Genomic DNA, 19,704 nt, shown 5'->3' with positions numbered 1-19,704 from the left:
GTTGACCACATCCCATTGGTGCATTTCCTCTGTAATCTCTGCTGTAAACATGTGGCGTTCAGAGCATCACTTCCCTTCACCCATTTTGTTCTACCTGGTACCCAATGCAATGACTGTCAAAGTTCACGAGGTCTTGTGGTCTACTGATCCTATAACTTTCCTCATCCCTCACCTATTTCCTGCTTCTCCATGTCCTTATTTTTCTTCTTCCTCAACCTGGACTTTTGGGACACCATTGTGATCATTCCCTTGAATAAATTCTCAGCTTTCTTCTTGCCTGAAAAAAAAAAAAAAATCCCAAGCCTGATGCATCTATCTCATCAGCTCTTTTCGCCTGCCCTATTCTGCCTCTACTCTCTTACCATGGTGTGTTGTGTTTTAAGGCCTAAGCTTCTCCAGGTTTGCATTAATCCCTGATTCTTTAGGTTACTAAAACTTCTGCTCCCACACTCTGCCCCATTATTAATTTTCTCTTTTCTGCACCATCCTTCTCATCTCATAGATAATTTTAATTGTTTTTCAAGGGAGAACAAAATATGTTTTTTTTTGCCCATAGGTTCACTGAACTGCAGAAGCTCTGGCTTGGCCAGTGTGTCGAGGGCATTACTGGAACTCCCTCCTGTCGCATGCCAGCAGGTGTGGGCGGCCATGTTGGCTGGCCGAATGAGAAAGAGTGAAGTGGGGAGCTGCCAGCACCATGCTGTCCAGTGAAAGCATAAGCCCTCATAAATCTAGCTTGGATCTGGGGAGTCTGCTTCCCTGGTCTATTAATATTCCTCTAACCCCACCTAATGGGACTGAGAGTGTGTGTGAAGACAACTATGGTGAGCTGCTTCTCAAAGCCATTTCATCAGGGAGGGTAACATCTTTTCTTCACAAAAGCAGTGTCGGTATTCATGTAAACTACTCTGAACAGCTCAGACGAAAGGGGTTTCCTTCTTGGAACAACAGATACTTAGCTATCTCCATATCACAGGGCCTTCCTGAGGGTTTTCCTGGAGAGGAGCCCAGGAAAGTGTGGCTTCCATACTTTCAAGTGCATGAGTTAAGTTGAACATTTCAGACCATGCCCAAAGCACAATGTTTATAGCATCTTTTATAATTCTTCCAAAGCCAGGGTTGACTTGGCCATGGCATTTCTTAGTTGCTCTCTCCAAGAGGGACAGCATGGTCCACTTACTTATCTGTCACAGCCTGCATGAATTCATCCAGGAGGTCATCATACTCCTTCCCACGGACACGTTGGTGTTTCAGGCCAATGTACAGAGGATCTCTGAGAAGTTCCTGGAATAAAGAACATCCACTTACTAAACCAGCTCCGCACTTCCTGCTTTATTATTGTTTTCTGTAAAGCAAGTGTCCAGTGTTAATACAAAGGACTGGAGGTCAGAGGAGAGAAGAAAGCAGGAAGCTGCTTTGGTTCCCTACCTTTACCTTGGGTTAATACCTGGAAGGGTCTGGATGTTAAGTTCCTGTCCTGAGGGTGATTCCCACGTAATCCCATCTTTAGGAATGACAACGCTTTGAGGTAGATATGCCTCCATATCTCCATAACCAGAGTCTTTCAAGCCCTGGTTATAAGCTCTCAGCTTATTTCAGGATTTCTCAATAGTGTCACTATTGACATATTGGCTTGAATTGAGAGCTGACCTGCACATTATAGTATATTTATCAGCAACTCCAAATCCATCAGAATCCAGCAACACCTCCAGTTGTGACCATAAAAAAGTCTTCAAACATTGCTTGCTCCAGGTATTCCTAAAAACAGAAGTGCTCCTGGTTGATAATCCCTGAAGCTGACTATAGGTAGCATCTGCCCTGGTGAAGAGGGTCTCATACAAAGATCTCACCCCCAAAAGAACTTAAAAAGCATCAATTAATATTGATTTAAGTAAAATATTACCTTCCATGTTCCTCACACATTGCTAGATCTTGGGAATATGAAGGTAGAATTATACAACTAGAAAAACCATGCTTGCCTTAACTCCATTGCCTCTTGCGTTATAACACTTTCTGTCACAATACCCACACACGTATTGGGTTGTGTTTGCATTGGTCTGCCTAGCTTCTCCTGTTGGGTCTCCTTCTTCATTTCCCTGGGTCAGTAGACTACTTCATGCATAACACATTTATTTGTTAATTTTTTTTTCCATTTTACTAGCCATAGAAGCTTCATCATATAAGAGCAGAAAATGTCTGTTAATTGGCAAATCTAGACAAATATCAAGATATGTGGTGTGAAAGAAAGCCAACCGGCAAAGACTACAAGCTGCCTGATTTCTTCTATATAGCATTCTTGAAATGACAAAACTATAGAGATAGAGAATGATCATCAGAAGTTAGGCAGAGGAAGAGAGTGTGTGAATATGGCTATAAGAGGGTAGTATGAGATATCCCTATATGAAACTTTCCCGTAGATTGGCTGCCTCAGTGGTACAGGAATCTACAGAAGACATACAATTGAAAGTAAATAAACATACATGTACATGCACACATATGAATGTATATAAAACTGGTGAAATGTGAATAAGATCCATAGATTGTCAAGGTCAGTTTCCTGCTAGTATACAAGCTGCTACCACTGAAGAAAACTGGGTAGTTGGCACAGGGGCATGTGGTGGTTTGAAAAAGAAATGTCCCATACAGAACCATGTATTTGAACACTTGTTCCCAGTTGGTGGTGACTTTGGGGGTTGTGGAACCTTTAGAAGGTGAAACCTTGCTGGAGGAAGCACATCACTGGAGTTGGGATTTGAGGGTTTATAACCTTGTTCTCTTCCCCTTTCTCTTCCCATGTTTCCTGTGTGCAGATAAAACGTCATCAGCCAACCTTCTGTTCCTGCCGCCATGCCATGTCATGCCATCCCTATCATTATGGACTGTAGCCTTCTGGAACAAGTTTCTTTTGCTCTTTGTATTTTACCACAGCAACAAAAAGTAATAAATACATGGATCACGTCGTGTTTTCTCTAAGAACTGCATGGGAATCCAGAATATTTTAAAATAACGATTAAGAATAAACTGTGTCAAGATACGTGCAACCCACATAATAAAAAGTCATGTATTTATTGATAGTTGACATTCCTGAGTGCAGCCCAGAGCATTGCAATGATGAACAAGAATGACTGATCCTTTGAAGGTGCTCACGGTCTCCTGAGGGTGTGGAGGAGTAAACTAACCATCACGGGGAAGGATGGCACTGCCTTGGGACATAGTGTCACACGTGAGCACACAGAGTGGGGAAGCAACTCTGCTTGAACGGTGAGTGTATTTTGGGGGAAATGGTCAAGCCTGAAATAATGGTCTGATTCTAACAGGTTAGCTGCGTCTCCAGGTGGAGTGAGCGCAAAGGAAGGTTGGAGGCTGGAGGCAGAGGGAGGGGAAGGTGGCTGATTGTCTGTTTGGGAGACAGAGAATAACTCCCTGCTACAGCCTCTGTTCCTTGCCAGGGGAGTTTAGTAATAGCTGGCAAGGTACAGGAAGTCTGGGCTTTTGGGCTTTGGAATTGGACGGACCTGAGTTTGAATTCACACCCTGTCACTTAAGACTTTGGGCAAGAAATATAACTTTTCTCAGTTTTGTTTTTTCCCTCCCTGTTGAAAAGGAATAATAATGATTCCTGTGACATAATGTGATTTCTCGAGGAAAAGTCCGTTCCTTCTTCGTTTACATCTCCCCAGAGACTGCGCAGTGTCAGCACACAGCAAATCTGTGGAATGTGTTAGCTGATACCAGCTGCCAGGGTGTTACTAATGGCTAAGAAAGATGTCAGAGTTAAAAAAAAAATAGGTCTTGGGAATCACTCACTTCAACTTCCTCCCAGTGGATTTCTGAGTCTTATAAAGGTGAAGTGAGCTGTCTTAGGTCACCAAACCCACTGGTTAGAGGGGAAGGAGAAATCATCATTTAGAACAGGAGATAGACTGAGCTTATTCATTCCCAAGCCCTAGTGTGCAAAGGTACACTGGTACCTGAGTAGTATTTGATGGCTAAATCTTTCCCTCTTTGTTAGATAGTTACCAAGTTCCCATCAGAACTGAGTAAATTAGCGATTAGGATTGTAGGCGAAAGAATTTCCCCAAAGAAGGCAAACAGGAACATCTTCTGCGGTGGGAGGTGGAGGGTTGAATTCATCCTCTGGGGCTGTTTGCCTAGCTCTGCCTTCCTAAGGACTTCCTTAGGGACACAAATGTCATGGAGAACAAATAGTTTTTTTTTTTCTTCTCTTCTTTGCTGGACATATCACAGATACGTTTGAAAAAATATTTACCTTGAATAGCAACAGGCAAGCTAAGAGGTCACGCAAAGCACCTGTGTGTCCAGGAGGTTATGGCATGGGGTCCACTCCGTGGCCGTAACGCCTTTCCCTTCAGTGTTGTTATGTCTACCGTTAACTTCTTGGAGAGTTAGATTAAGCCCCGGAGAAAGCTGCGAAGATTCTGGGGGTAGCATCCTCAACTCATTTGTGCAGAGAGTGAGCTGTCTGGTTGTTCCACATGGTTAAGACACATTCTAGCTACGGAGACAATAAACTTGTGAAATAGAAGAAACCGAAAATCCCAGCACAGCAGCTGACTGTGTTCATCCCCACCGACCTTCAAAGCCAAGGTTTCTGAACCTGCTGTCAGTTTTCATCTGGGTCTGTCTGCAGATGCTGCAATTCTGATCAGCCACATGGGCTCCAGAGGGTCACTTAGCATCTCCCTCAGGAGCTTCTGAGGGAGCTTCAGGATTTGCAGTGGGAGAAGACTCTCAGGGCTCAGGAGGGCAACCAGAGAGCTGAGACTCTAAAGAGCCTCACTACAGAATGCCAAGTGCACAGGGTTTTGGAACTAATTCTTGGGGAGGCCATTTATGCTATGGGCCTCTTTTCCTATGAAGAAGGAAGTGGTGTGGGATACTGTTTCTGGTCTGCTCTGCTTGGACAAAATGACCATCTTGTGCTTCGTCTCATCCACACACAGCCGTGACTGAGGGACTCCTCTCTCCTGAGGCCTTGGAACCAAGCCCTGGAGAGGAGGGGCATCCCTTTTCTATGGGATCGCTGCTCTGTTTATTTTTCCAAATGTCCTTGGTGTTGACAGGTAAAGGTGACTCAGGCTCAGGGATGTAGACAGCAGATGTTTTCCTTCAACAGGAAGTTCAGAGGGATGTTCTGACACTGATTAAATATGCTGTTGCCTCAGGAGGTTTTATTTCTATTTATTTATTTATTTATTTATTTATTTATTTATTTATTTATTTATTATTTATTTATTTATTTATTTATTTATTTATTTATTTATTTAAAACACACACACACTGATGGTTTGCTTATTTGGACGTGAAAATACCTCATGACAGCGTTATCCTTGCCTTGTGATAGGCAAGGAAGTGTTAAGGCCACACTTTCCTCTCCTACAGCCCAGAATTTCTTTCAGGAAAAAAAAAAAACCAAACACATCTATTTTATTTTATTTTATTTTGGAGAATTATATATATCAGTATTGTATTCACATCATTTCAACCCCACAGTCTCCCACCTCCATACCCACATTTCTCTCAACTCTCAGCTTCATGAGATCTTCTTTAATTATACATATATGTATACATGTACATATACATACACACACATGCATGCATGCCCGTTTGTGTATGTGCACAGGCAAACGCAGACACACATCCACACACACCCACACACATTCATTTTCTCCAGAGTCCTGGGATTTGTGCTTTTATGTATATGTACTTAGGGCTGACCACTTGGAACTGGATAACCTACCAGAGGGTTTGTTCCTAGAGAAGACTGATTCTCGCTCTTCCGGCAGCCCTTAATTGCCTGCAGTTCTAAGGGTGGGGCCTTTGGAAATTACCCCGACCCACATCGGCATCTTAACTGGCATTGTCACTGTGCAAATATTACAAAAGAATGCATTTTTTGACAAAGAAGTGTACTATGGGAAATGACATAGAAAAATTAATTTGAAAGGGGATAAATCATGTCTCCATGGTTCACTTGGCACCACTGGATTCTCATGCTTGAAATAAAACACTCAGGGGAGAAGCAGATACTTTGAATAGATGTAATACACGACTCATTAAAATGATTCATTACGTGACAGTGCTGAAACACTTACAACCAGACTACCCCACCCAGGCCTGGCTCATTTATCTCCCTCTTGCCTAGCAGAATGCCTGACACCTACTAAACACTCAATAAACTTTGATTAAATAAGTAAAGAGAGTGTGTTCACAAATAACCTTAACTGAAAAAAAAAAAAAAACAAGAGCAAAATTATAGGTGCTATGATTACAGCTAATACATACATCTATATGTTCGTGTGTCATAGATAAATACTGAAAAGGGGCACAAATGTAGTGATGGGGGAGAAATGCCATTTCTTTTAAGAATTTGAATAATATTTTAAAGTTATGTTAGTAATAAAAGTTAAGAGATGATGCCTGTAAAACAACAGAACGCTGGCACGGGTGTGCTATGACAGAGGCTCTTGGCTCTGATTAGAATCTGTTTGAGTCCATCAAAACCCTGAGCCTAAGTTTCTCAAAGGGGAACTTCTCAGAAGGCTGTGACAGAGGCTGTCTTCTGTGCTACTATGAAGTTCAAACTAGGTGCAAGGCCCTGGTTAATGATGGCCACTTGTTTTTGGAAATTCTTCCTGATGGGTTTGTTAAAGATTGAGGTCAGCCTTGAGCGCCATTCTCATTGGTGGGTGCTGGATCTTCAGCAAAGGGTCTCTGTGCACCTGATAGAGGTAACCAGCACCTCTGGGATACAGTAGCTGGAACAGGCTGTCCCTGCTCCAGCTCAGGACCAGCTTCTAAGGCAGGAACAGGGTGATGGTCTCAATTAAATCTAATTGTGACACAGCGGAGAGTGCTGGAAGAATGACTGAAGTAAGGTTTGTTGTGCTCATCTACAGAGGAGATGATACACTCTTTGAGGCTGAGAACAGCTTCTGTAGTTGTTTGGTATAAACTCCAATATCTGGCTGGGGAAAATGAACTCAGTTTAGAGCAAAACTTGAGGTCTAGCCTTATTGAGCAGCTGTAAGGCTTGTGGCACCACCCAGTCCCCTGTCTCATGCCAGTCAGGAGGCTCAGCAAGAAGAGATTTTAGAGAGGGCAGCATTGCTCTTAGGGGATCAGGTCTAAAGAGGGACAGTGACTCACCTAGCTTATTGGTGGTACTGGGGACAAGGCCTCTGCTTCTTCATCCAGGTCCTTCCCCACTTCGACCCTCCACTGCCTACCCCTTGTCCCCATGATTTCCTGGCTCTCAGGGAAGGTCTCCCTGAGGCTCCTTCAATTCAGGAAGGAGCATCTACGGGTGGAATCTGAGGAAGCTGCATTTCTTTGCTCCCTCACAATGCTCGTTCTTTTTTAGAAACCCAGATTATAGTGTCTAAAGAAGAGGAAATCGGTTTTCTTTAAATAAATCATTGTGGAATACAAACAGCTGTAACCTTGCTGGCAGCATGAATCAAGAATATGAACAACAGAGGCCATGGAGACACCTCAGTGGGTAAAGGGATTCAAAAGCTCGAGGATCCAAGTTGAGTCCCCAGCAAGCATATAAAAAGCAGCTGGGCGTGGCAGGTCACACCTGCAATCCCAGCACTGGGGGAGCACACTGGCAGATCCCTGGAGCTCACTAGCCAGCCCACCCACCAGAGTCACTGAACCCCAGATCCCAGTACGAGGCTGTCTCAAGCAGCAGAGTGGACGGTGCTGGAGGAGGGCCAGCCCTAACGGTTTTTCTCTGGCCTCCTCATACTGCTACCCCAACGTGTATGTACACACACCCATCCCGTGAATCTAGACAATTAGCACCAATATTTCTGCCTCTAGGAATTTGTCCTCCAGAAACATTAGAGATGAGAACAATGACTGAATTGCAAAATGGGTACCAGAGCACAGCTGATCTCTGCAAGAAGTCCGGAAACACCTGAATATACAGCTGTGCAGACTTGCGTCTGTGAACAACGTGCTGCCACTAAATGTGGCAGAGTGGAGTGATGATTACAGACCCGAGAGGAAACTCATGACTTATGTCAAACTTCAAAAGTCAGGCTAAAGAACCATAAGGCAATGTAACTCCAAATTTGGTTTTCATAAGGATTTGGAGGGGGGAAAAAGGCTGGAAGGAAAAACATAAGAATGTAATATATATGTAGAGACGTGTACATACAAATGCATTTATATTAGCACTGATCATGTGATTGATATTTTACTTTTACTACTTCTGTGGTTTTAATTTTTAAAAGATGAGCACAAACTGATCTTAACCCCAAAAATAAATGTTAGAAGGAACTCCTTTGAAGTATATTTTATAGACATTTTTGAAAATATAGTGGAGGCTGGGCGTGGTGCCTCATGCCCTTAATGCCAGCGCTTGAGGCAGAGGAAGGCAGATCTCTGTGAGTTCAAGGCCAGCCTGTTCAACAAAGTGAGTTCCAGACAGCCAGAGCTACACAGAAAAACCCTGTCTCAAAAAGCCCAAAACAAAACAAAACAAAAAACAAAAAACCCATACAAACAACAACAACAACAACAAAAACCCATAATAGAACTCATTATTTATATGAGTCACATATTCCAATTATAATTTACAAAACATGACAACTGGACAGAGATATATTTTGTTGCCTAGTGAAAAGCAGAACTAAATTGTTTCAAGAGTTTGAACTAAGCAAACAGTTTTGAAATGAAAAAGAGGAGGAATTCTTAAGACACTTCTTTTCTGCCAGCCACAGGACCAAGAGTTACAGGGAGAAACTATGTGCCATGGTGGTACCCAGAACAGACTAACTCCTGAGTGGGGGCTGAGTGAGCTCCGTCAGTGAGAAAGGCCCTGAATCCTGCAGGAGGAGCCACCCGTGGCTTGGCTCAGTTTCTCTCACTTGATCTGCAGGACACGCATCTGCTTGTCGCAGACACTTCAGCCTGTGGCCTCGCTTTTGAGTTTTAGGTCGCACACGGAGACAACGTGCATTCAAAGTGCAGAACCCAGAGACCAGTCTTCCCACTGGCTGCTCTCTCAAAGAGGCCTCCCCAAGGAGGGCTGCAAACTGCATGGAATCACAGAAGCAATGAGTCCAGGGCATCTTGGGCACAGAGGAGGAAGATGAAAAAGGAAGGGGACTCAGAAGCAGAAGGGGTTGGGAGTGTTGAGCAACCCGGAAAGTCCTCTCCTTCACAACTGCATGGGAAGAGTGGAGGTCAAGGGGATGCCGGGAAAGAAACAACCCATGTGGATATAATTATTCCACAAAAGCACGCCCTCCTCAACCTCATCTTCCTTCTGGCCCAAGAGCTCCTGGCTCCGACAGCCTGTTACCTCATTGTTGGTGCCGACATCTAGCAGGACAGGAAGGCACTGCTGTGGATTCACTCCTCCGCATGCTGTGTACAGGGCCAGCTTGCCCACAGGGATGCCCATGCCGTAGCAGCCCAGGTCTCCCAGGCCCAGTATGCGCTCTCCATCAGTCACCACCACGGCCTGGAAAACACCGCAGGGCGCCTTCAGTCAGGAGTACCACCTCCATGACAAAGTGCTCATTTCAAAGGCCTAGCAGCTAGCCCGATGTCGGCACACCCGCTGACTTTGCTGGGAATAAAGCAGCTTGTCTGGGACAAGGCCAGAGAGAGTCATCAACCGCAGGTGGCTGGTCCTTTCTGGCAAGTGGGCCAGAAACCTGAAGCCAAATGACAGACAGCGTTCCTTGCCTTCCGAAGACTGGGATGGGAACTGCATAAACAGCTGGGAAGACATCCCCGCTAGTCTCTCTCTCTCTTTCTTTCTCCCTCTTTCTGAGAAACTGGACAGTCTCAGCCTGCAAACTGGGGCATGAGACAAAAAGCAAGAAATCTAAGGAAAGAAGAAAATGAAAGGCAAGCAACTCCATGCTGCTGCCACAGCTGCAGGATTTTGAGGCCAATTTGCAGAGAACAGAGCTTGCAATGTTTCCCAGAATCACGATTTCTTATGGAGTCGGGTTGTATGCACATAACTTTTTGTCAACAAATCACCAAGGGTCAGTTATGGACTAGACATAGATCTGGTACAAATCTTACCTTTATCACTTGACAGATTCTGATGGAACTCATGGTGATGGCGATATGACTATATGATCATGACGGATGTTCATTTATTCATTCACTTAATAAATATTTATGAAGCACCTCTTTGCTAGTAAGACATATCCTGGTGAAAGGAACTTTAGGTTGCTTACCTATGAAATTAAATGTGTGTGGACCCAAATGAGAGAGGAGGCATGTTTATTAACATGCCTTATAGCTTCCGAACAGAAGCCTGAATGCAACAGGACAATGCAGGGACAGTAGAGATTGAGATATTCTTGTAGGGTGACCCGCTCTTGTGGATTATGTGGGGGATACACATACCAGTCACTGGACAGGAAACAGTTGTCAGGGGTCAGGAAGAATGGAGCACCTTTCATAGGAAGGAAATTTCAGACGTGTGTAGAATGTGTGTGCGAACCAAGCAGGTGTAGATAATAGGAAAGGCAGAAGGCGAAGTGAGGGAGAAATCAGCGAAGGGTCCTCAGCGTCAGGCCAAGGGTCATGCCTTGGGGTGACAGTGAAGTTGTTTCTATGTCACTGCAGCAAGCCCCCGTTGTCTCTACAAGAGTTAAGTCTATAGGCATCTCATCCATCTATTGAAACCTGGCTTTTGACCAGGATTGAAGACTAGCCCTGAGCTATAGATGTGACCCCGTAGTGCCAATGGGCATATAAAGGTTTAGTTTGTCTATGCAGGGACAATGCTAGGATAAAGAGACGAAGATTCATGCTCGCCTTGGAAGAGCTTGTGATTCAATGCGCAAAGTTGTCTTCCCATTTCTTTACCTCTCCAAGGGTGAAACACACATGGGCTTCTTTTGTCTTTTTGTAGAAAAAGGTGCAAAGATTATAAAAACACTCCTCAACCTCAGGAAGTGAGTTTTGGAGAGTGCAAGAGACCTATGAAAATCATGCTATTTCTCCTCTCAGATTGCTCTGTAGCTTTTGTGTTGAGTGATCAGAACCACTGTCTCACACTGCCTCCTTCTCTCATGGTCTGGGTGCAGGAATGTCCTAGACTGTTAATTCCACACACAGTGAGCAAGAGGAAGCTTGAAACCTTCCTGGTCTACATATACTTGTCATGTATCAGCCAAGTTCCAGTAACTGGGTTGATGGTTCCATGTTACTTATCTTGGAAGTCTAGATGCCTTGTCAAAGTAACCTTGGCAAGTGTGGGACTCTTCCTCGTCAGGCCTTGGGTTTTTGGTTTAGAGGTGTTTCTACTGCTCTCTCTCTCACTGGGATAAAGCAGCTGTGCTCTTGTCAAGTCCCACCTCACCTTAGCACTCAGATACCTGCCTCTGACCTCCTCCTGGCAGCATTTCCACCTAGAGCCTGTCCTCATGATTCCTTTGGAGGCCCAAACTCTATGTTTCTCTACCATCTGACAAAATCAAAGCTTACTTATTCAGGTTCCCATTCTGTGGATTTTTTTTTTCTCTTTTTAGAGGGAAGCTGTTGTGTACTTATTTGCTTTGAATTAAAGCATTCCCTCTAGTGGAGAAGGATTAAGACTCAGGAACACAACACACAACACACAAGGCTCAGGGATTCCTGAAAGCTTACAGGAAGTTCCTGAAAGTTACAGGAACCACAAGAACCTTCCCCAAGATTATATAAACTGTGACAATCTCTGGTGAGAAAAGACTCCCTGAATGGCCAAACTGCCTGCAAGTTGAGCAGGGAGCTCCAGGGATGCAGTTTTCATGAGTTATCACCTACTGGGCTGGATTTACAGTGATGCAGAGCCTGAGAGTCACCTATGCTCCTGTAAGTAGCCCATGAAACATACTTCCCAATAAACTCACTGGTGCACTAAGCTATACTTAGGCTGGATCATTTCTTTGATCTATTGTTAGTGCCCTATCTGGGGTGAATGTTTGTTCATGTCTCCTTAGAAAAGTCATACAACAGTAACAACAACAACAAAAAATCACAAGGTTAAACACAAGCAGCCAACTACTCTAATGCATTATCCCCACAATCCTAAAATAATGAAGTGGCCATTAGTGCCGTCTCCCAGCCTGGGATTGTTACAGGGAATTGCACTGCATGTTCGACTCTTCCAATTGAATGCCTCATTGTCTATCGTCAATTTTCAGTCCTACTGTGCAAATGGTTAACTTGGTAAAACCACTTCTCAGACTGCTTGGCCCCTCTTCCTTCTTCTAGTCCCTCCTGCTAACCACTGTCATGTTCATTGTCTCTAAAGCTCATTTTTAATCATGTAATTTCTAGGATCAAAGGCTGTGCTGGCTAGCTTTACTTCAGCTTGACACAAGTTAGAGTCATTTAGGAAGAGGGGACTCTCAATTGAGAAAATACCACCACAAGATTTGCCTGCAGGCAAGTCAGTAGTACATGCTCTTGATTGCTGATTGGTGTAGGACAGTCCAGCCCATTGTGAGCGGGGGCCATCCCTGGGGCTGGTGGTCTTAGGTGTTATAAGAAAGCAGGTTGAGCAAGTCATGAGGGAACAAGCCAGTGAGCAGCGATCCACATGCCCTCCATTTCAGTTCCTGTCTCCAGGTTCCTGCCTTGAGTTTCTGTCCTGTCTTCCTGTAGTAAACTACAAGCTGTATGATGAAATAAACACTTTCTTCCAGAAATTGCTTTTGGTCGTAGTGTTTTATCACAAACACAGAAACTCTAGCTAAGACAAAGACCTTCACTGGTTTCTAATTGCCCCTATGAAATTTTTATGTTGTTTACCATATCTTCTGAAAGTTATCATTGTTGTGTCTCTCTATTTAATTGCAGCATCCGGGTAGTGGACTCTTCACTCTGAAAAAGGCATCTTTCTCTCAGCCTTTATATTCATTTTTTTTTTAGAGGATCTTTCTTGCCCTTCTTCAGCTGGACGAATGGACTTTTTCTTTTCTTTTTTAAAAAAGATTATTTATTTATTTCTCCATTTATTTATTTATTTACTATACATACACAGTGTTCTGCCTGTAGGCCAGAAGAGGGCACCAGATCCCATTATAGATGGTTGTGAGCCACCATGTAGTTGCTGGGAATTGAACTCAGAATCGTTGGAAGAGCAGCCAGGGCTCTTAACCACTGAGCCATCCCTCCAGCCACAAGTTTTCTTTTCTATGAACTGTTAGCACTTGTTACATCTAATGCACATACCCTCTGCCACCTTATTAAGAACCTGTTGGGTAATTACCTCCCCCTGAGGGGGAGCAGCATTACCAGGCCACAGAGGAAGACAAGGCAGCCACTCCTGGTGAGACCTAATTGACTAGGATCAGAAGGAAGGAAAAGAAGTCCTCCCCTATCAGTGGACTTGGCGAGGGGCATGCACGCAGAGGGTGGAGACAGGGAGGTATTGGGATGGAAGGAGGGAGGGTACCACAGGGGGGATACAAAGTGAATAAAGTGTAACTAATAAAGAATAAAAAAAAAGAAAAAGAACTTGTTGGGTACCAAGACTTACCCAAAATGCTTCTGCTGGAAACTGCCATTTGTATGTCCAATTCTCTCAGATCTCATCACTTCCTATCCAAATGAATTCTTATATCCTTCTCTCCTTTTAAATATTTTACTTTGCTGCCTCCCTGTCAGGGGCTAGGAAGGGCTAAAGGCCCTTTGGGGTCCTATGCATGGAACACAGAACTCTGGGCTTTTGTTTCCCTTCAGGATCGTGCTTGGCAAGGCCAGCAATGGACTGGTGCCAGGGCCCTGGAGGCCCCTGAGGCCAGAGCGTAGAGCTGGACAATTTTGCTGTAAAGCTGTAGCCAAATGCTCCAGACACAGAGATGTGAAGTGCTGTGCTTGTGTGCCAACACGTATTTTGCAAAAGAGGAGCCAGAACTGCTCTGAATTCCCTATAACTCTGCTGTCTGATAATCTTCATTCATTTGTCTTCTCCTTCCTTGTTCGAGGGGTATGTAAGGAGCTGTGATTAATAAGTCTCCCAGCTTGAGTCTTCAGCCCTCACAGTCACCCTGACGCATCTTTTGATTCTTTCTCTTCTCATCAGTGGTCTTCCCCTCAGAGTCCTAGGATGAACCCAGGAAGAGCTGCTGTCCAGTTCACCTTCCCCCTTCTTTCCTCACATGTTCCAGGCACAAGGCCGCCCAACCTTCCTTGATTTTTCCTTGTCAACCGTGGGCTTTATCAGCAATGCCCATCGGGCTGTCAAGTTCTGCTGTTCTGGCCTGCTCCATCCTTCTGGCATTTGTTCTATGATCCTCACACTGTTTCTATTGCCTGTGACTAGCCAATCTGCTTGTCATAAACCACTCCTATGATTTTTTTGATTGTTCTCTTGAAGTCTCTCCATCCTGTTTTATTTTTACAGAGCACCTGGATGCATCAGTTCCTTGTCTTCCTAGAAAACAAAGATTAGGCATCTTCTCAGACTGACCTTTAAGATTTTAATGTACCTTTGGGCCACTCTGCCTTTTGGATTCTTCTGTCTTTTCCATGCTCCATCCTAACTAAAATATTTCTGGTTTTGTATGGGACTTGTACCTCCCTTAATATGTGGCCTTTTACTCATCAACTCTTTCATTTCCTTGATTGGAATTCTACTATTTTTGTGTGGTTCAAGGAACAATTTACAATTCACTTATGTTCATGAAGCTTCCTCCTGGGCTTCTCACTCTTTTCCTTTAATTTCCAGGACATTTTTTCTAGCCCAAAGTAGCCATCACTCCTTTCCTTGTACTATCAGTAGTCATGTTTCCATGTCTTTCATAATATCTGTAAGCTTTTTAGGGGCAATGTTAGGTTGTGTTGTTGATTCCATAGCTATCGGCTCTGAGGCCTGCAATGTGACACATATTCAGTTAGTCAGACAAACGATAGTTCCAACAGTGCATCAAGTGGCTTCTCAGCTGGCCAGCGCTCAAAGCCAGTATAGTTAAGTTCAGAGAGAAGATATTGCCTCTCTTTATTCCTGACAGCAATTGAATTAATGCTGGAACCATGTCACTACTTCACTGGGTTGCCAAGGGCCTAGGGAAAGTCTCGGCAGTGTCTTCAGGTTTGAAAAGCCAGCAACAATTTCTGGAATGATAGAACTCCAATTTCCTTATTTGGCTCTTGGAAAAGTCATGACATCCTTCGTTTCTTAGACAAATTGGGATGTTTGGAAGATGGTATGCTATGTTCTTTCTTGCCTGCCTTCCTCAGACCCATGACCTTTTCTGATTTATTGGGATATCCCTTAGATTCACTAACCAAAGACTGACTGGAAGATGATGAGTCCTCAATTGCTCTTGGGCTGTTTTAGATTTGTAGCTGTGATCATGGGCTGCCTGCAAAAATTTTCAAACCGTTTTTTCTTCTTCCTTTTGTTTCGTCCTTCCTTCTCACCCCCCCTTCCCCGCTTTCCTTCTCCCCTACTCCATAGCATAAATAACACACATTTCTTAGTTTCAGAGCTTGATTCCACTCCTCACTTGCAAAGAACGTAGCCTCTCAGATTCCTAGTCTCCAAGCCAAAGATAAAAAGAAGTCCTGTGGTTGTCAAGAGAATCCAATGAGTGAAGCTGTGCAAACCACTTTGCAAACCAGGAAATCTTCATCCCGCAGGAACTTGGGCTGCTAATGTCTACCCAAGGTTGCTCTTTATTTAGAAATGAAGGATTTCCTACTGCCGCTCTTAGCCATTTGGAAAATCTTCTCTACCTGAGCCACCTTGCCCAGAAGCCACACCTCTTTCCAATGTGACACATATTCAGTTAGTCAGTAGGCACCTGGCCTTAGCAATTTGAACCCTGCTGGAACACATCTGTGGCTGGTGCTTAGTGGTGGAGGATGCTGCTTTCCCTCCACCAACCAGAGGCCTCCCTCACCAGAAGTATTGGTACTAGGCTGGGAAAGATATTTAGGACTCCCGGGAGAGGAGTTCTCAGTTGAGCCTTTCTCCTGCTGTGGGCAATGGCCACCGGGGAAGGAGACAGGTTAGCACATTGGTTCTGCACATTCTCAATCCTTTGTCTGATTTACGCTGGACAGCTCTGGATGACTTCCTTCTTGAAGAGGAAAGTCCACAAAGCTTCATAGTCCTGGGCTTGAGCCCAGGGTTCCTCATAGTTATCTCATGCATTTCAGTTTCCTTGCTTTCTGGCTAAGAAACCACAGAAAGTTATTTTTTAATCTTCCAAATTGATTCAAAAGCTCCCCTGAAATGAATCCTCCTCCCTAGCTAAGTAGCCAGCAACACTAGAACCCAAAGACTTCCCAGGCCCTGAGAAACTGCCTGTCTGGTCCAGCTGCTGGAGGAGAAGGAGCTCAGTGACAAGGTTTAGCCTGGAGAGGGGCCTCGCCCTGTGGGTGACTCTTGCGTGTTTTACATGTTCCTCTCAGCAATGTCCCCTCCTCCTACTCACCCTTCAGGTTTCAGCTTGGGGGTTTCAAAAGGAATCCTTCCTGAGCTTTGAGCTCAGGGGCCTGTGAAGATGCGCCCTGTGAGCTCTGAAGGGGTGATATGTGGAGAGTTCCTACAGAAGTGAGGAAATCTTCATCCTCTCTTTTCTTAGGGAACAAGAAAGACTGCAACTTGGAACATTCTGAACTTCTAAAAGGGCACCTTGGGTGATGGGGGAGGGAACCTTCAGAGAAGGCTCTTGAGTTGGGCAGGATAGAGTGTGGGGTGGGTTAGGGAAAGGCCAGTCAGTTCCTATTAGTTTGTTTACACACCATGACAGAGGCTCTATGTTCAGAGTGCCTAGTTTTCCCAGTGAAGCCAAGAATCCAAGTGCTTTTATATTTATTGTTTTAAATGAAATATGATTTAAAAATATTGCCTATAAATTCAAAAATTTTAACAACCACCAAGGGCCAAACCTAGAATATCTGGGTACAAGGTATGTGACTACCCATTTGTGGCCTCTGATTCCTAGGAGAAACCTCTGTTTCCTTGGCTGCCCTTTGGTCCTGCATAGCTACAGGGGTAGAACCACTTCCAACATCTCCTATAAAGGCAATATTCATTTGTGCACTCTTCAGTATCCACTGACACTGTTATGATTCATCCACAATAGGAATGCGAAGCTCAGAAGGGCTATCTGCATACCTCACAGGCAAGGGGAAGATTCACGATCAGAACCCTCATGTGTCTGCTTGCAAAATCAGGGCTGCTTTTTGCATATGGTCGCTGGAGTCTCTCTTAAGTGCGATGGGAATAAAGGGTGCATGCTGTCCCAGCCATTTGCCTGTCCTCTTTGGAGCCTCTTGGGGAGGGAGGCTGAGCAGGTTGTGGCTCACTTTCCCCTTGTCTTGTGGGTCCCTCTCTTTGGCGGCAGAGGCATGGTATTCTGCCCTGGTTTCCAGGAAGCCCATCTAACCAGTGTGCAAGCTCCTTGAGCTTGGTCCTGCACAGCTTTATCACAGAGCTTCAGGGAGTTCCCTCCGAGGACATGCTTACTGAAGGGTGGCGAAATACAGCTGAGTTAGATGTCACTCACCAGCCCACATCAGCCCATGTACCTTATACCCTGCTTAGTCTGGCTGTCAATCTGGGGATTACTTGAGACACTCGTCCCCTAGAGAGACCATAAACCTCTGCTTCTATTCTCTAATCACTGTCACCACCTCTCTGGTAATTTGTATCCAGTATTTAGAAGGGTCTCAAAATATGCATATTGAAGTCAATAAGCTACTTAGCTCCTATGGTTTTATTTTGAATTCACATTCTTGTTTTTCAGCCACGACACACAGAAGACCAAGCCCTTTTCTTTTTCATTTTGGAAATTAAAATTTTTTTTAATTTATTACAATTTATTCATTTTGTATCCCAGTTGTAGTCCCTCCCTTGTCCTCTCCCAATCCTGCCCTCCCTCCCTCTTCTCCTTCCATACCCCTCCCCAAGTCCACTGATAGGGAAGGTCCTCTTCCCCTTCCATCTGACCCTAGCCTATCAAGGCTGGCTACATTGTCTTCCTCTGTGGCCTGATAAGGCTACCCCACACCCTCAGGAGAAGGTGATCAAAGAGCCAGCCACTGAGTTGATGTCAGAGACAGTCCCTGTTCCCCTAACTAGGGAACCAACTTGAAAACTGAGCTCCTATGGGCTACATCTGTGCAGGGGCTCTAGGAGGACCTGATAATAATTGTGCATATTTTGCCCAAGAAGAAAACAACTGAAACCCGAGGTTTGATCCCTGTGTCAGCCTGGAGGAGAGGGTACCTTTTTACTTCCAGTTGAGGAAGAGAAGTTTTCTTTAGTTGTTCTAATTGCTCATAATTTACCTGAAAGTATTGTATGCATTACCTCTAGTCCCAGCACACTGCCTGGCACATGGAAGATGCTTAATGCAGCTGTTGCCTGAGTTTATTCACCTTGGCAAGCTTCTGCTGAGGGTCTACCATGCACAAGATTTCTCCGTGGTTGAGATGTCCAGGCATGTGGAAAAGATCAGTGGGCAGGACCTCAGCATTGTGCCCACTCAGTTACCTAAAGTTAACTCCCCAATGAGCGAGCTGGCTTCCCTTAATGTCCTCAATATTTTATTATAGTTTCATCCTAGACACACCCTGGAAACATGTTTCCCTGGGACAGTGGCCAAACCTTTCAAGGCCAAGGCCTTATACACAACTGGAGTCCAGGCGGATAAGCACAGGGCAAAGTCACACCCAGATGGAGATGAGAGGATGAATCACTCACCGTGGCCAGAACCGAACCTTGGCTGCGGCTCAGACCTGGCTGCACAGAGCCAAGGTCCTAACCCTTTCTACTCTTGTTCTGAATGCTCACACTGCCTAGAGAGAGCCTGATGTGGGTGGAAAACCAATAGAGGCCAGTAGAAAGAAGCTCTATTTGGTCCCCTTTGGTGAGAAGGGATGGGCTCAGGAACTAGCAGTGGCAGAGGGAGGAGGGACCCCGCAGATAAGACAGTAGAGATCTGTAGCCTGCCCGGGGAGCCAGGGTGATGGGAGCAGTGGGCCCCAGAGTTACACAGTGTTTAGCTCCAGCACCTTTTGATCCCTGGGCTGGAAATTTCCTCATTAGGGAGCCATCAGCCTCACTCATGTCGCTTCCAGGAAAGATAATTGCCCCCTATGCCAGATCCCTCAAACTCCTCCACATGGAGCACCATATGGTTGGCATTCCGTATTAGAGTCTCATCTTTTTCTCCCTAAACGTTTTGAGGAGATGTGATATTCGGGAAGCAGTGGCAGCTTCACTTTGTCATTCTGCACACATACTCTCTGTTGTGCTACCTGGGGCTCCTCATAAACTTTTCTCTTCATGCAGAATGCCGTCACCCATATATTCATAACCCTCAATCCAAGGCCCGGTTCCGAGGTCGTTTCCCCATAAAGCTATCCCAGAGTTCCCTGAGATTAAAGTTCTCCCTCTGTGGCCACCCACAGCTCTTTATGTTCTGGAACATGTTTATGGAACATATGCTCTGCTTATGTTCCATCAGGGGAGTCTGTTGTGCTACTGTCTTGTTTTCATTAGGAAATAACTGTTACTCCAGGAGAGGTCTAAGCTTGATCTCTGTCTATGCACACAAGGAAACCGGTACAGTGCATTCAGCAGGTACTCAATACATGCTGAGCATTTCTTTTTTTTAATTTAATTTTTTTAAATTTATTTATTTTTTATATTAATCACAGGTTATTTACTTTGTATCTCAGCCGTAGCCCCCTCCC

General features: G+C 44.7%; 1 protein-coding gene across 2 annotated transcripts in view; it reads right to left on the bottom strand.

Annotated features, from left to right (window-relative positions):
• The window catches only part of Me3 (malic enzyme 3), a 178,756-nt gene that overhangs the window by 35,749 nt on the left and 123,303 nt on the right, over positions 1 to 19,704 (bottom strand). For both annotated transcript variants that reach the window (XM_055623496.1, XM_055623497.1), the window contains 2 exons: positions 9,338 to 9,499; positions 1,181 to 1,284 (listed from right to left, as the gene is read on the bottom strand). In XM_055623496.1, coding sequence (XP_055479471.1) covers positions 1,181 to 1,284; positions 9,338 to 9,499 — 266 coding nt within the window. The remainder of the gene's footprint in view (positions 1 to 1,180; positions 1,285 to 9,337; positions 9,500 to 19,704) is intronic.

This window comes from Psammomys obesus, unplaced genomic scaffold, assembly GCF_907164565.1.
Source record: "Psammomys obesus unplaced genomic scaffold, mPsaObe1.curated_primary_1811, whole genome shotgun sequence".
Classification (NCBI taxonomy): Eukaryota; Metazoa; Chordata; class Mammalia; order Rodentia; family Muridae; genus Psammomys; species Psammomys obesus.
Note: the sequence above shows the minus strand (reverse complement) of the source record. Positions and strands in the feature narration are given on the sequence as shown.